The sequence below is a fragment of the Artemia franciscana genome, chromosome 7, assembly GCF_032884065.1.
Source record: "Artemia franciscana chromosome 7, ASM3288406v1, whole genome shotgun sequence".
NCBI lineage: Eukaryota > Metazoa > Arthropoda > Branchiopoda > Anostraca > Artemiidae > Artemia > Artemia franciscana.
The window spans coordinates 37743709-37758697 of record NC_088869.1 but is presented as its reverse complement, the minus strand read 5'-3'; the positions used below and the strand labels follow the sequence as shown (position 1 = coordinate 37758697).

The 14989-nt window shown below is 36.6% G+C and overlaps 1 protein-coding gene across 2 annotated transcripts in view; it reads right to left on the bottom strand.

The window, feature by feature from the left end:
• LOC136029237 (metastasis-associated protein MTA1-like) overlaps positions 1 to 14989 on the bottom strand; it is an 89943-nt gene that overhangs the window by 55667 nt on the left and 19287 nt on the right. For both annotated transcript variants that reach the window (XM_065707466.1, XM_065707467.1), the window contains exons 5-6: positions 10233 to 10350; positions 3654 to 3847 (exon numbers count right to left, since the gene is read on the bottom strand). In XM_065707466.1, the coding sequence (XP_065563538.1) occupies positions 3654 to 3847; positions 10233 to 10350 (312 nt within the window). The remainder of the gene's footprint in view (positions 1 to 3653; positions 3848 to 10232; positions 10351 to 14989) is intronic.

Genomic DNA, 14989 nt, shown 5'->3' with positions numbered 1-14989 from the left:
TTGTTCAGAATATGGAAAAAAAACACCATCAAAACCAAGATTACAAAAAAAAAAAAAAAAAAAAAAAAAAAAAAAAAAAAAAAAAAAAAAAAAAAAAAAAAAAAAAAAAAAAAAAAAAACAACAACAACTAAATGTTGATTGAGCGTTGTATATAAATACTGATATTCATTCCTGGAAGTATTAATAATTTTCGATTTATTAAAGTTAAATAAGGGGAAACCCTTAAAATATATTTTGTTTTCAGTAAAGTGCAAAGCATGTTCTGGTCTTTAGAAGACATGATGATTCTGCTCGTTTTGAGTGTGAATCGGTTATTTATTGTAATGCCTGTTAGTTTTCATGTATTTATTGATGGTGATTTATGGTAGTTTTAAGCTTTAAAAATTATTTGACTCTGTTTCTGCTCATCTTCGGTTTAACGTAACTCTTTACTTTTCTTTGAAAAACTTCTTTTGTGGAAAGTTTAGAAAGTCCAGATTTTGGCTTATATGTTGAACAAAAATTTCCATTTTTTGAAAATAATATGCGCCCTTTTGACTGGACATACTTAGTATATTTGATTTAGTTTCCCTCATCAGCTTTCCCAGAAAAATAAAACTTAATACCGAATTATGTTCCAAAGACGAAGTATCTACGCTATTTTGACAACCTCGGTGAAATTATACCCTTTTGATTTAGTTAAATAGTAAGAGTAGAAGTAGTAAAAGTAGTAGCGCTGAGTGTTTCAACATGATACCCTCAGTCGTTCTTGAGATATTGCTGAGACGTCTTATTGACAACCAGCATGCACATAGTACTTTTTGTTTTACTTTTAAAGCAACATAAACTTTTCCTGAAAGTTTCTATATCAGACCCTGTCCCAGACCTAGGATATCCCACCTGAATATCTTGACAGCCTGGCCTATTTCGACAAGTACGTACAGTCGTAGTAGTATTCACATAATGCATTTTTATTAGCTCAACATAACCCTCAACATGCCCTGAAAACTTCAACCTAACACTCTAAGCCGTTCTTGAGACACTGCTCATACCCCCTTTTGACAGCCTGCATACACACAGTGTGTTTAAATTTCAAAATCCCCCTTAGTATTTCTTGAAGATTTCCCCTTAGTATTCTTAGCCTTAATGGTAGCATTAACAGTAGCAATAGAAGTTGCAGTAGTAGTATATACATAGTAACTTTTGGCTGTTTCAACATCCCCCTCAACATTCACTGAAAGTTTCAACTTAATGCTCGTAACTGTTCCCGAGGTATAGCTGTTACACCCTTTTGGTAACCTGAATCGAAATAAGATTTTTCAATATAGTTTAGAGTCCTCGACATTCCTGAAAGTTTCACCGTAACGCACTTAGCTTTAGTAGTACTAACAGTAGTAGTCGTAATAGTAGTAGCAGTAATAGTATATCAGTTGCAGTAGTATGCACATAGTGCCTTTTGGTTGTTTCAACATCCTCCTTAACATTCACTGGAAGTTTCAACTTAATACGCTAAGCTGTTCCTGGGATATAGTTGTAACGCCCTCTCGATAACCCAAATTGACGTAGTGTGTTTCGATACAATTTAAGATCCTCCACAACATTCCCTGAAAGGTTCGTTTTAATATCCTTAGCTTCAGTAGTACTACTAGTAGTAGCAGCAGTAGTAGTAGGATGCACATAGTGCCTTTTGGTCAGTTAAACATCCCCCTTAACATGTCCTGAAAGTTTCAACTTACTACCCTAGACACAATTCCTGGGACATTGCTGATACATCCTTTTTACAACCTGAATGCCCAGAGTGTTGTTTGACTTAGTTCAACATCCCCCTAAACATTCTCGGAAAGTTTCATCTTCATACTGTTATCCTCAGCAGTAGTAGTCGTTATAGTGATAGCAGTACGAGCATACACAGAGTGCCTGTTAGTTAGCTCAACATCACTCTCAACACGCCCTGAAATTTTCAACTTAATAATCTAACCTGTTCTTGAGAAATTGCTCATGCATCCTTACGCAACTTGAATGCATATATAGTGCGTTTTGATTTAGTTCAACATTCCCCTTAACATTCCCTGAAAGCTTCACTTTAATACTATTAGCTTTAGTAGTGACAATAGTAATAGTAGAAGCAGTAGCATTAGTAGCAGTATGCACAAAGCACCTTTTTTTCAACAACCCCCTCAGCAGACGCTGAAAGTTTTAACTTAATACCCTAAACACTTCCTGGAAAATTGCCGATAAGTCCTTTTGACAACCTGCATGCGCATAGTGTCTTTTAATTTAGTTCAAAATCTTCTCAACACTCCTTGAATACTAACAGTAGTAGAAGTAGTAGCAGTAGCGTGCAGATATTGCCTTTTCGTTAGTTCAACATCCGCAAAACCAAACCCTGTAAGTTTCAACTTCATGCTCAGAGCTGTTCCTAAGATATTGCTAATGTACCCTTATGACAATTTCGAAAGTAAACTTACTCCTCAATATTCCCTGAAATTTTCACCTTCATATCCTTAGCCTTAGTAGTAGCCATAATAGTTGTAATATGAGAAGCAGTAGTAAAAGTAGTATCAGTAGTAGTTTACACATATTGCCTTTTGGTCGGTTGAGCGACCACCTCATCATTCCCTGGGAGTTTAAACTTAGCGGGTTAAGCCGTTCCTATTGCTGATGTGCCTTTTTGACAAGTAATTACCACATGGTGTGATTTGGTTTAGTTTAATTACCCCTCGAAATTTCCCGCGATTTTCACCTTAATGCCCTCAGTCTTAGTAGCAGTCACCTTAGAAACATAATTCTAATAGCAGTAGTAGCAGGTGGTTGTGGTAATAGTGGTAGTGGTAGCAGTAATAGTCGCAGTAGTAGTAGTAGTGTGCACGTATTGCCATTTGGTCAATTGATCATCCGCTTCATCATTCCCTGAAAGTTCCAACTTAATACTGTAAGTCATTCCTGAGATACGTACTTCTGAGACCCCGCAAGCACATAGTTTGGTTTAATTTAATTCGACACTCTCCCAACATTCCCTGAAAGCTTCACCTGAATGGACTTGGCCTATTTGGACAAAAAGGCCAAACCTTCCCCCTTTCCCAAAAACAAATTTGAAACTAGGGACGCATTAACATGTCCCCCACGGCATAAGTTATTGTGGGGGAGGGTTCGTTCCCAGAGACACAGTTTCTGGGCCTTTGAGCTACGCTGAACAAGATGGATATCACAAAATTTTGATTGGATGTCTTTGGGGGAGAAAAGGTACGTGGAAGGGGGGCTGGTTGCCCTCCTATCACTTTTGACTCTAAATAAAGGCACTTGAGCTTTCAATTTCCAATCGAATGAGCCCCTTCCAAAGTTTCTATGACAACTCCTTCCATAAGAAATACCTTGGGAAAAAAAAATAAAAGCAATAGGTTGTGCCTACATCGCTCTTTACTTGGGCAGCGCTATTCCGCTCCTTATGACATTTGGAAAGTGAAGGTGTCTGGGTAGTGTAAGGGTTATTGGTTAATCTTTGTAATCCTCATCATAGTTTTCAATTACCAGTATTAGAGAGAGAAATAACAGAATCTCTGGAGTTTATATTATCGTTTATTAGTTCTTGATTTCGAGTATTATAAAAGTGCATATATATTTCCCAGGGGGTCTATATTAAAAATAAATAAAGAAAACAAAAATGGTTTCGTACCAGAGTAATATCCCTTGAAGCAGCAGCCGCACTCATGTGAAGACTTGGTTGTTTTACAGAGTTCGAACAATCTAGCGCACGAGCAAATGTACCAACTGATCTAGCCAGAATCAGGAACTGATCTATTTGACGGTCCGAAATTTGATTATATGGTGACCAAACTAATGTTTCTAATTCATCGCTGTTGCGGTTTTCTAAAAAAAAAAAAATGCATCAATAAACAATATTTTCTGCAGTGACATCGCTTGAACTAGCACATTAGAAAAATAAGTGAGTAACATTACGCGAAGTTGAATTCATACAGAAAGAAATTGGACTACTAATGTAAAAAAAAGTCGTGTCCCAACAAGGAGGAAATTTGAGGTTACGACTGTACCATACTTTTATATGATACAAATCATGAACCAACCCAACCACCTACATAGGAACTGATTTTAGGTGGGTATGGGGAGAGGTGGTCTGGAAGAGCATAAAGTCAATTACCGCTGCAGACACAGACATACAGAGGATCATAAAAGCGGGGAAAAAAGAAAATTTACCTAGGAATTTGACAACCTTTGTGAATTATCGAAATGTTGCATTGTATCAAAAGGTGTTAAGGCCGTGATTAAGTGAACTTGAAAACATCGAGCTTCAAAATTGAAGTAAGGTTAGCCTTCTGTCTTTTAATTCTCTAAAGATTGTCGATTGTCAAAACTTCAAATAGCATCAATTATCAAGTCTTTTGAAAGGTTTTGATTGACAGCTTCCTTTGGTGAGATGCTTCAGCCGAGTAATATATTTGGCTGCGTTTTGCCAAGCTTGGTTACCGACCAAGGGAGAAGAGAAAATGAGCAAAAGAGCACTATCATTCTCAAGTACAAAATGCCCATGTATATGCAACTGTGACGGCATACATAGAGTGCATTTTAAAATTTATTGTTTTTCCACTTTTTTCCTAGGGATAGGCTATTTAAAATACCTCAGTTGATTAAACACCGAACTTAGTTGAAAGCTTTCTTCGAGGATTCTTAGAAAACCAAAGTTTTCTTACAAATTAAATTAAAAAAAATAACTGAAAGTAAGGAGTGACATTAAAACTTAAAACGAACAGAAATTACTTCGTATATGAAAGGGACTGCTTCCTCGTGAACGCCCCGCTCTTTACGCTGAAGTTTTTTACTGTTTTGAAAAATAGAGTTAAGAGAAAGAGACAGACTTTAGCGTGAAGAGCGGGGCGTTGATGAGGAAGCAGCCCCTTTCATATATGAAGTTCTGTTCATTTCATGTTTTAATGTCACTCCTTACTTTAAGTTAAAAAACACTTGTTTTTATTTAATTTAATTTCTTAACGTTTTTTAGTCAATGCATGTTTTGATTTATGCTCTCCGCAGATGAATAATTAAAACGAAATTTGTATATTTATTTTTTTTGGCTAAATGGCTTTCTCATAGTTTTGATCGAACGATTTTGAGAAAAAAAAGGAGCGGGGAAGGAGGTCTAGTTGCCCTCCGATTATTTGGTTACCTAAAAAGGCAACTAGAACTTTTAATTTTTTACGAATTTTTTTATTAGTAAAAATAAATTTTATTAGTTAAAGACATACGTAACTTACAAATTAGCTTACGTAAGGAACTTCTGTATTCTCATATTTTTATTACATATATGAGGGGGGTTCACCCCCTCGTCAGTACCTCGCTCTTCACGCTAAAGCTTAAATTTTGTCCCGATTTCTTAAGAATGACCCCTGAATCACGAAAGCCGTAGAATAAATAGTTGAAATTCTAAAAATACTTTAGCGTAGAGAGCGAGGTATTAGGAGGAGGTGAGCCCCTCATATGCGTAATAATTTCTGTTCCTTTTAAGTTTTAATGCTGCTCCTTACTTTCAGTTGAAAAAACTTTGTTATATTTTTTTTGTCATTGGTTTTTTTTTTTAATAATGCTAGAAAATCCTGCGCTCCCTTCATGGAAATTTCTTCCTCCATGAAAAGTTCCCCCAGCATATCCCTCTCTTCTCATTCCCTGCCCCCAACCAAATGAAAACGCCCCTGAAAACGTCTATACACTTTCCAATAATCATTACTGTATGTAAGCACTGGTTAGTGTTTGTAACTTGTAGCCCCTTCCACGGGGACTGTGGGGGAGTAAGTCGTCCCAAAAGACATAGTTATGAGGATTTTCGACTACGCTAAATAAAATGGCTATCTCAGAATTTTGATCCGGTTACTTTGGGAAAATAATTAGCGTGGGACGGGGGCCTAGGTGCCCTCTGATTTTTTTGGTCACTTAAAAAGGGCACTAGAACTTTTCATTTCCGTTAGAATGAGCCCTTTTGCAACATTCTAGGACCACTGGGTCGATACGATCACCCCTGAAAAAACAAACAAATAAACACACATCTGGGATCTGCCTTCTGACAAAAAATACAAAATTCCACATTTTTGCAGATAGGAGCTTGAAACTTCTACAGTAGGGTTCTATGACTTTTAGGGGTTGTTTCCCCCTATTTTCTAAAATAGAGCAAATTTTCTCAGGCTCGTAACTTTTGATGGGTAAGACTAAACTTGATGAAACTTATATATTTAAAATCAGCATTAAAATACGATTCTTTTGATGTAGCTATCGGTATCAAAATTCCATTTTTTAGAGTTTCAGTTACTATTGAGCCGGGTCGCTCTTTACTACAGTTCGTTACTACGAAATGTTTGATAAAGTTGGAGGACAAGCAATATAAACAAAGGTATTTTATTTCAAATGACAATACAATTAAGTATGTAAATACAAAGAAGGATAGAATGTAAGGAAAATGGATTTTCCTGTTACCGGTACTAGACGATTAATCTTATAAGTACGGCTCTCGTATTGGAAGCCCCCGTGGAACTCTGGGATCAAAGCATCCATGAAGAATCCGAAAGCTTGGGAAAAATCTTTTCGGTCCAAAAGCCTGGATCGCGGTCTATCTTTTCAATGTAGAAGTTTTTCTGGGTAAAATCATGAAAAAGCAAGTATCTAGCTGAGCACATTCAAGCTGACATTGTACTTGGTACAATATCAGTCCATTCTTTCCAACTTCCATGCAACAGTCCGCCTTAGCCTCTTTTCGGTTCTTTATCCACTCGCCTATCCCCAAATTTTTCGCAGTTTCGCATTTGCATACCTGGCTTTGATTTAATTTTCCCCATGTTTTGTGTGCACAACTTTACTGAAGGCTCCTGACTATTTCTCATTTCTAGGTTTCTTCATTGCATTGAAATGATTTATGAAAATTTCACACTATTAACAAGCAGCTGATTATACCAGCTTGTCATTTGGTCTCTATGGGGTATTATCGGCGATCTGAAACGATTCTTTCTGGCAACCGACTTGTAAAAATTTCAGGTAGCTGAAAATATTCTATGGGACTGTTAGAAAACAGGAAAATACATCGAAAAATGTTTCCAATCATCTTACAGGTTATTGTCTTCTGCTCATGATAGTACCAATTTTGTTCCAAAAGCAATATCCTTCATAGAGTACACTTGTGAAAAAGACCTAGACATTTTCTAAGATTTCTAAGCAATTAGAGGAAATAGAGCAAAATTCTTTCAAACATTTTGTAGCATCTTCAAGAAGCTATGGCCTGATATTAAAAGCGGCATCTTCCGCCAATGAATACTTGAGTACTTTTTAAATATAAATTTTCAATTTAACATGGGATTTTCGAGTTCCATCAGTTCACTTAATCACGGCCTTAAGATATTCAAACACCTAGTAAAATTTTCAATGCAACATTTTCACACCCATAGTCATAGAACTTCTGAGGTAAATTGTATTAAATGATGTAAATTGTACTGACGTAATTGTATTCAGCAAATTTTAATTCAGTACAAATCAAAATGATTTCATCAAAACTGTCAGGTTACCACAATACAGTCAACAACAATTTTCTGTAGTCGTACATGAGTCTGCTTGGCCCAGAAACTTGCAGCTGTAAGTTTCCAACTTTTTTTGTTCGGCATTGGGGCCCTTTAGCCTAATAACTTTAGAATATAAGCTTAGAGTCAATCGAAAACTACTTTTTAGCCCTTTTTGCGGCCGGTGGTCCCAAGCAATTTTTTTATCTGTTTATTTTATTCATCTTTACCAAAAGACTCACAGCTGTAAGTTTCAAACTGATCAGGAATAAGAATTCTTCGGGCCATCTCCAGGCCCATGAACAACTCTTAATCCTTGGGACAGTCCCAAAAATTTTCAATGCAATACGAAACCAAAGATCAAGCATGCACCTAATTTTCCACTACATAACCTATCCGTAAGCAAAATATAATATGCATAATTTGCGGCCCTTTTCCCGAAGGCCGTGGGATTCTTGACATCCTCGGAGCCGTATTTACTTGACCTTTCGACTATTTTTACTCTATATTATTGGGGGCCACAAGGGTGGCAGAAAAAAAGCAAGGGAGAGGGGTGGTTGTCCTCCAATCACTTTCAGCTCTTAACAAAGACACTAGAAATTTTCAGTTTCTCATCGAATGAGGTGTCTCATGTTTTTACGACCCCCCCCCCCCTCCATTCGAAAGAGGCCCGGGAAAAATAGCACATGGACTGCACATGGCTCTTTACTGTAGGTAACACCAGAGCGTTGACTCTGATTGAATAGCAAATTCAATTTTAGAAAACTAGTTATTACGTCCTAAACAGCCCCGAAACAGGGATTTACAAGTCAATAAGTGAGTGTTGAGCAAATATTGTCATTTGATTTTATTAGAGCACAATGACACAATGATATCGCTTTGCTTCAGGAAGAAAAACACAAAGAGAATAGAGGGATTTGTCAAGTTTTATTTTAAGGAATAGCGTCAAGTCTTGAAGTCCGGTTAAAAGTCATTCCATTTTTACTCTCAGTCCCTCTTGCTTACCCATAAGTTCTTTTTTTTACAATTTCCTTTTTATATCTTCCTTTTTTATCTTCAGCTCTGTTTTCCTAATTTTTTTGCCCGCCAATAAGCCTTAGAAGGGGTCCTTTGTTATATATATTACGTTAATATCAAACTTATTTATACGTTTAACCCAATAACAGAGTATACCTGAAGATTCACTGTTTTTAATGACCCTATTAAACCTACTATTTGAATGATTTTTCATGCCATTAAATTTGCAAATATGCCGGTATTCCAAGATGGAAGGAGTGAATACTTCAAAAGTGCAACTTAAAATAGGATTCCTTAAAATTTACTAGGTTTTTCGGGGTAATTTAGAGAAAAATTACCATCAATGTTTCATAAGCAGGTATTAATAGAGGGCGTGGATTGTGTATTTAAATTCAGTCCTCTCTTAAAAATAGGACTTTCGATTTCCTGTGGTATATTATGCATAAGTATCCTTTTCAAGTTATAATCAACGGGAAAACTAAAAAGATGGGATATTAAGGAAAGACAAACAGACAGGTTTAATTAAAAAGAACATAACAGCATCGCTGATTTGAATTTATTTTTTCTTTTTTTTTTGCAGCATCCACACAATAGATCTCGAAAAAAATAGTTGATACAGCTCTTCGAAAAACTGGGACAAATGCATTACTATATAATTTTTTTTTTTTGGTTTAACCAGGATTAACTTGATTTGTTCTGAGGCTCTTCACGGTGTACTTGATCGTGTAGAACATCAAGCCGGTGGGTTTTCCAGAAAAAATAAGTCTAAGAATAGACTTAGGTACTCGTTTGACTGACACATATCATGCAATTAGCCGTAGAAAAGATATGTTTAGATTTGGATCCCGCTTTCAAAGGCTACAGTGAAGAGAAGTTAAGAGGGCGTGGCCACGTTTTACGAATGGGTGATGTCAAATCCCCAAAGATTGTGCTTTTTGGCTATCCATCTACGACAAAAGGAAAACCCTACTTGATTTCCTTTCAGGCTCTTTGTGGAGTACTTGATCGCGTAGAACATAAAGGTGTTGGGTTTTCCAGAAGAATTGTCTAAGAATAGACTTAGATACCGTTTGACTGACCGTATATCAAACAATTGGCCGTACAAAAAATGTAGTTGGATCCCACTTTCAAAGGCTATAGGCCTATGGCCACGTTTTACGAAAGAAAGATCAAAGATCACCAAAGATTGTACTTTTTGGCCACCTATCTGGGCCAAACAGTAAAGATACCGTCACCGAATGGAGTGAGAAGAGATCATAAGAAAAGATTTTAAGGAAATTAGAAAGCCACAGGAGTGTCTAAAGAGTGAATCTTTGAATAAATCAAGATGGAGGAAGAGCGTGCACAGCTGTGGTGGCCTCAGCCGGCTTGCTGCTGCACTGAGCTGTTAGTAGTAGTACAGGTATTTGTAGTATATTAACAGGAATACCTGCTATTATAGTTTATAAGCGAAGTTTTTTTATGAGGAGACTCGTGACATGAGAAGCATTGACCATAAGAATATAGCCTAGTATATGACTATTAAATAAATCATTTGCTTAGTTATGCCCCTGAGAATTATTTTTGTGGAATCGTCTTTTAAATAACGCAGCTAAAGGCTTCTTTACTTTGACCTAACGCTCTTGCTCAGTACGGTCACACGGGGGAATAACACTAAATATGATTCAAAAATGGCATTGCAAAAGTACCTGGTGAAGTAGTATCTGGCACTTCGCACTGATATTTGTTTCCAGTTCGTATTTCTCCTTTATCGGCCAGTAAGGTTTTTTGAACAGGATCAAAGACAAGGGAATAGAAAAACACGTCCTAGAAAAAAATAAATTGATTATTATGTAAGAACAGCAAAACATCTGTTATATTTAAGCAGAAAGTCTGTTTTTATTTACCAGACGATTGAGAAGGGTCTACCTTGTAAGGCTAAGTAAAGTGTAATTAAGAGACCTTTGCATGAGACAAAAGTAAAACAGTTCAAACAGGTTTCATCCCTATTTTGAACTGTTTTACTTTCGTCATGGAAAGGCAGTGTGGTCTTCGAAGTTATTTGCATGAGACATAGAGGATTTCGATTATTTCCATCCTGCACACCACGCATGTCAATTTTCAGTGAGGGTAAAACGACAAATGATATTGTTAAGTCAACCTTTTACATAAATAATTATTCAAAAAGGAGCAATATTCCATGACAATTGACAACTAAGATTAGATCCTTAAAGGGAAATACTGTGGTTAAAAGAACTTAAACATTGAAAGACAGGAATTATTGTTTAAGGGAAAAGAGGTTTGTATTAATGTTAGAGCGAAAAAAAATTTAAGCGAGCAGAGCTCAGAACTTACATTAAAGACTACAACACTTTATACGATTTGCTTGATTCAGTTTAAAGTGGGGGTGCCCATAGGGCACCCACATAGTCTTATAGGCCCACAACGGTATAGGCCACATTTGTCTTATAGGCCCATAACGGTAGCATGTACTCTTAGCAAGCTTTTTGAATACCTCCTACTACCTTATATCACTAAGCTCGCTCTAAATGATGATAATCAATTTGGTTTTAGATCTGGGCTAGGCTGTCAGCATGCTAACCGTGCTTTGACCTCTTTGTTAAAAGACGCCCATCGCACTCGTCGCATACTTTATTTCGCAACCCTAGACTTGTCTAAAGCATTTGACAGTGTATTTCATACTCAAGCATGGACAGCGTTATGCCAGAGAGGAGTAAATCCGTCGGTAATTCACGTGCTTCGTTTTTGGTAGTCCATTCTTACCTTCGCCCTAAGTCATTAAATAATTCTTTTTTCGGTCATATCCCTATTCGTAGCAGAGTAAGACAAGGGGGAGTTCTTTCTCCGTATATTTTCAATGCTTGTATTGAAGATGTATCATCAAATACGTGCCTACTAGGACCATCTGATATCTCATATCTGGCTTATGAGGATGACCTTCTTCCGAGTAGTCAAACTGAGTCTGGTCTTGCCCGTTCAGTGAAGTCAGTTACTTCTGCTTTCCGCGATATCGGCATGTACCTAAATATTGACAAGTGGGAGTTTCTTGTTTTCGACGGTAATAATTGTTCAGAACCACTATACTGCGGTGGTTTTAGTATTCCCCGTCTTAAATCGTTTCGTTGGCTTGGCATAACAGTTTGCGATTCTATGAATGCTCTCCGGTCTCGTGCTGTCTAAGATATTAGTGATAAGCTGAGGCTCGGTTACTCTAAGATTGTGGCAAATCGTGGACACTATAAGAGGAGAGCGCTATCTCGGTTTTATTCAAATTTTTTTTTATCCTTCTGTACTCTTCTGTACTGGTATTCGGCCACTTCTGTTGACTGGTAATCTAAAACGTATTTCTATAACTATTACCGGTACTGCAATTTTTTTATCTGCCTCGTTCTCATCGGAATACAAAACTGATTAAAAAGTATTGTGCGACAGATATTACTGGTGTTTTCGAAAAATTATGTGCCAAGCTAGCTATTGAAGCGCCTTATAGGCTAGAGTGTTTTCATCGCCTTGCCTCTTTTTCCTGTATGTGATTAGCTTTGTTTCTTTTTGTTCTTTTGCTGTTTTTCTTTTGTATTTACTCCACTTAACCTCTGTTTTGTAAAGTGGGTGACAAATAAATTATTATTATCATTATTATAGGTCACCAAAAAAGATCAAAATTACTGTTTGGGCTTGGTCAATGCATAGACAGACTCTCCAATTTACATTTTGAACGCACTTTATAGCCACGTATTTTAATTTAAAAAACTAATCCTGAAAATACAGTCTAAAGCCCACCTGAGCTAAAGGGTGTTCGAAACTTCGTTGAATCTGTAATTTCTTTCATTTCTAGTAGTAGGCTTACATAGAAAGTGACAAAACAAATTAGATGAAAAGGATAACGCTCAGACATCCATCATTCAATTACAAACACAATATTTTCCTAAGGTTCTGTTTCAATATAAGCAAAAAAAAAAAGAAAAGAAAAACAAATAAGCACAACAATATGTTTGCACAAATGCTAGTTTCAGAGTTAATTCGTTTTTAACTTTCTGAAAAATTCAATGTTTTTTTCTATGACCGCCTCAAATGTTTGCACATCAAAAACTGAAAAATATTTCACAATACTTGTATCTAGTTCTAAATCAGAGCCAACAAATTATTCTATACGACCAAGATGTATCAGAGGATATAAAACAAGCTCAATAAACCCAAATAATAAACAGCAGTTTATTAAAAGACAGGAAAAAAGAAACGTACGCAAACGTACTATTTTCTTGTGGATTTTCTTCAGCACAAAATAAAAAGAAATTAATGCAAGAATAGAGAGAAAAAATCTCCCAGAAACTGAAATGCAGCAGTGTTGAATACTTCTACAGCAAAAATTTAAAGTTTCGCGGTGGGGGAAGAGATTTTCCATAATGGATTCGATTCCCAAATGAATGAGAATTGTCACGAGAGAATTTTTCAAATAATTTTAAAATTTAAAAAGAGGATCGTTATTAAAACGCGGAGAGGAATTTGCCACAGGGAAGAGTTATCTGGTGAGGATTTTTCTGGAGAGAAGAATTCTCCGCGAGGAAGTTTTTCAGAGGGGGGGGGGGGAGGATTTCTTTGAATTTCTTTTCCATTGATATCGCAGCAACGCACGACGGGTTAACTAGACAAAATAAAAAAAAAGTTAATGAAAAACAAAATCCTCCAGAACTGTAAATACCGCAGTGCCGAATACCTCAACAACAAAAACTAAACTTTAATAGGAGATGATGAAACAGGATTTGTGATAGAGCTTAATTCAAAAAATGTAAACAGAATAAGTTATACTATACATGCCTTCCCTTTGGTATAGCTTATGATAAAAGCAGAACAGCAGATTCAAAATCCCTAATCTAGAGGTTAGGTTTAAAGTAGGTTTTTAAGATAAACGTTTTGGACAGTGGTAACATTTTGATCAGTAGGCGAGATATTTATTAAAAAACCTCATCTCAGGACGAAAAGACGTGTAGAATAAGATTAAAGCGAAAATAATCCACCGAATGCCGTCCTAAGCCTCCATCGCGGTGTTTTACATTTGTCTTGGAATTATTTCCAAAACAGTCACTATTTCAGTAGTATTGATGGCACTGTAAATCCTTAACAAAAAATGAGAAAAACAAAACAAACACCTTTTTTCGAGATTATTTCAAAAGTGTTTGCAGGATTTGTGTTTACAGAGCCAGTATATATACTTGGAAATGCTCCAAAAGACTCCTATCTACTTTTCCAAGGACCAATCTCTTCCTTATTTGCATGGATTGTTGTTTTCTTGAAAAATTTAACTCTAAAAAGCTTTTCTCTCTAAGGTTGAATGTTACACCTAGTTTTATTTGCTTTTCCTCGGTTGTTGTCAATATGCCATGTCTAGACAAATCGTCATTGATGTCAAGATCATCATGAAATATAGAAAAAAAAATATTAAAGAATCGACAAGGAATATATCATCATTTAAACATGACAAAAAAAGTTTGGCACCTTCAATTTTTATGGCACTTGGTATTAACCAAGTGACATATAGCAATCGTAAATTCTGTCGGTCTGTCTGTCGGTCCAGGTTTTGCTACTTTAGGCACTTCCAGGTAAGGTAGGACGATGAAATTTGGCAGGCATATCAGAGATCGGACGAAATTAAATTAGAAATAGTCGTTTTCCCGATTTGACCCTCTGGGGAGGGAGTGGGGGGCCCGTTAATTTGGAAAAAATAGAAAAAAATGAAGTATTTTTAACTTACGAACGGTTGATCAGATCTTAATGAAATTTGATGTTTGGAAGGATATCGTGTCTCAGACCTGTTACTTTAACTCTCGACCGGATCTGGTGACATTGGGGGGGGGGAGTTGGGAGGGGGAAACCTAAAATCTTGGAAAACACTTAGAGTGGAGGGATCGGGATGAAACTTGGTGGAAAAATAAGCACAAGCTCTAGATACATGATTGACATAACCGGAACGGATCCGCTCTCTTTGGGGTAGTTGGGGTAGGGGGTAATTCTGAAAAATTTAAAAAATGAGGTATTTTTAACTTACGAACGGGTGATCGGATCTCAATGAAATTTGATATTTAGAAGGATATCGTGTCTCAAAGCTCTTATTTAAATCCCGACCGGATATGGTGACATTGGGAGGAGTTTGGGAGGGATGGGGATGAAACTTGGTGGGAAAAATAAGCAGAAGTCTTAGATACGTGATTTATATAATTGGAAAGGATCCACTCTATTGGGGGGGGGGGGTTAATTCAGAAAAATTTGAAAAAAATTACGTATTTTTAACTTACGAAGGAGTGATTGGATCTTCATGAAACCTCATATTTAGAAGGACCTCGTAGTTGGAGGGGGAAATCATGAAAAACACTTGGAGTGGAAGAATAGGGATGAAGCTTGGTGGATAGAATAAGCGAATGTCCTTGATACGTGATTGACGTAACCGTAC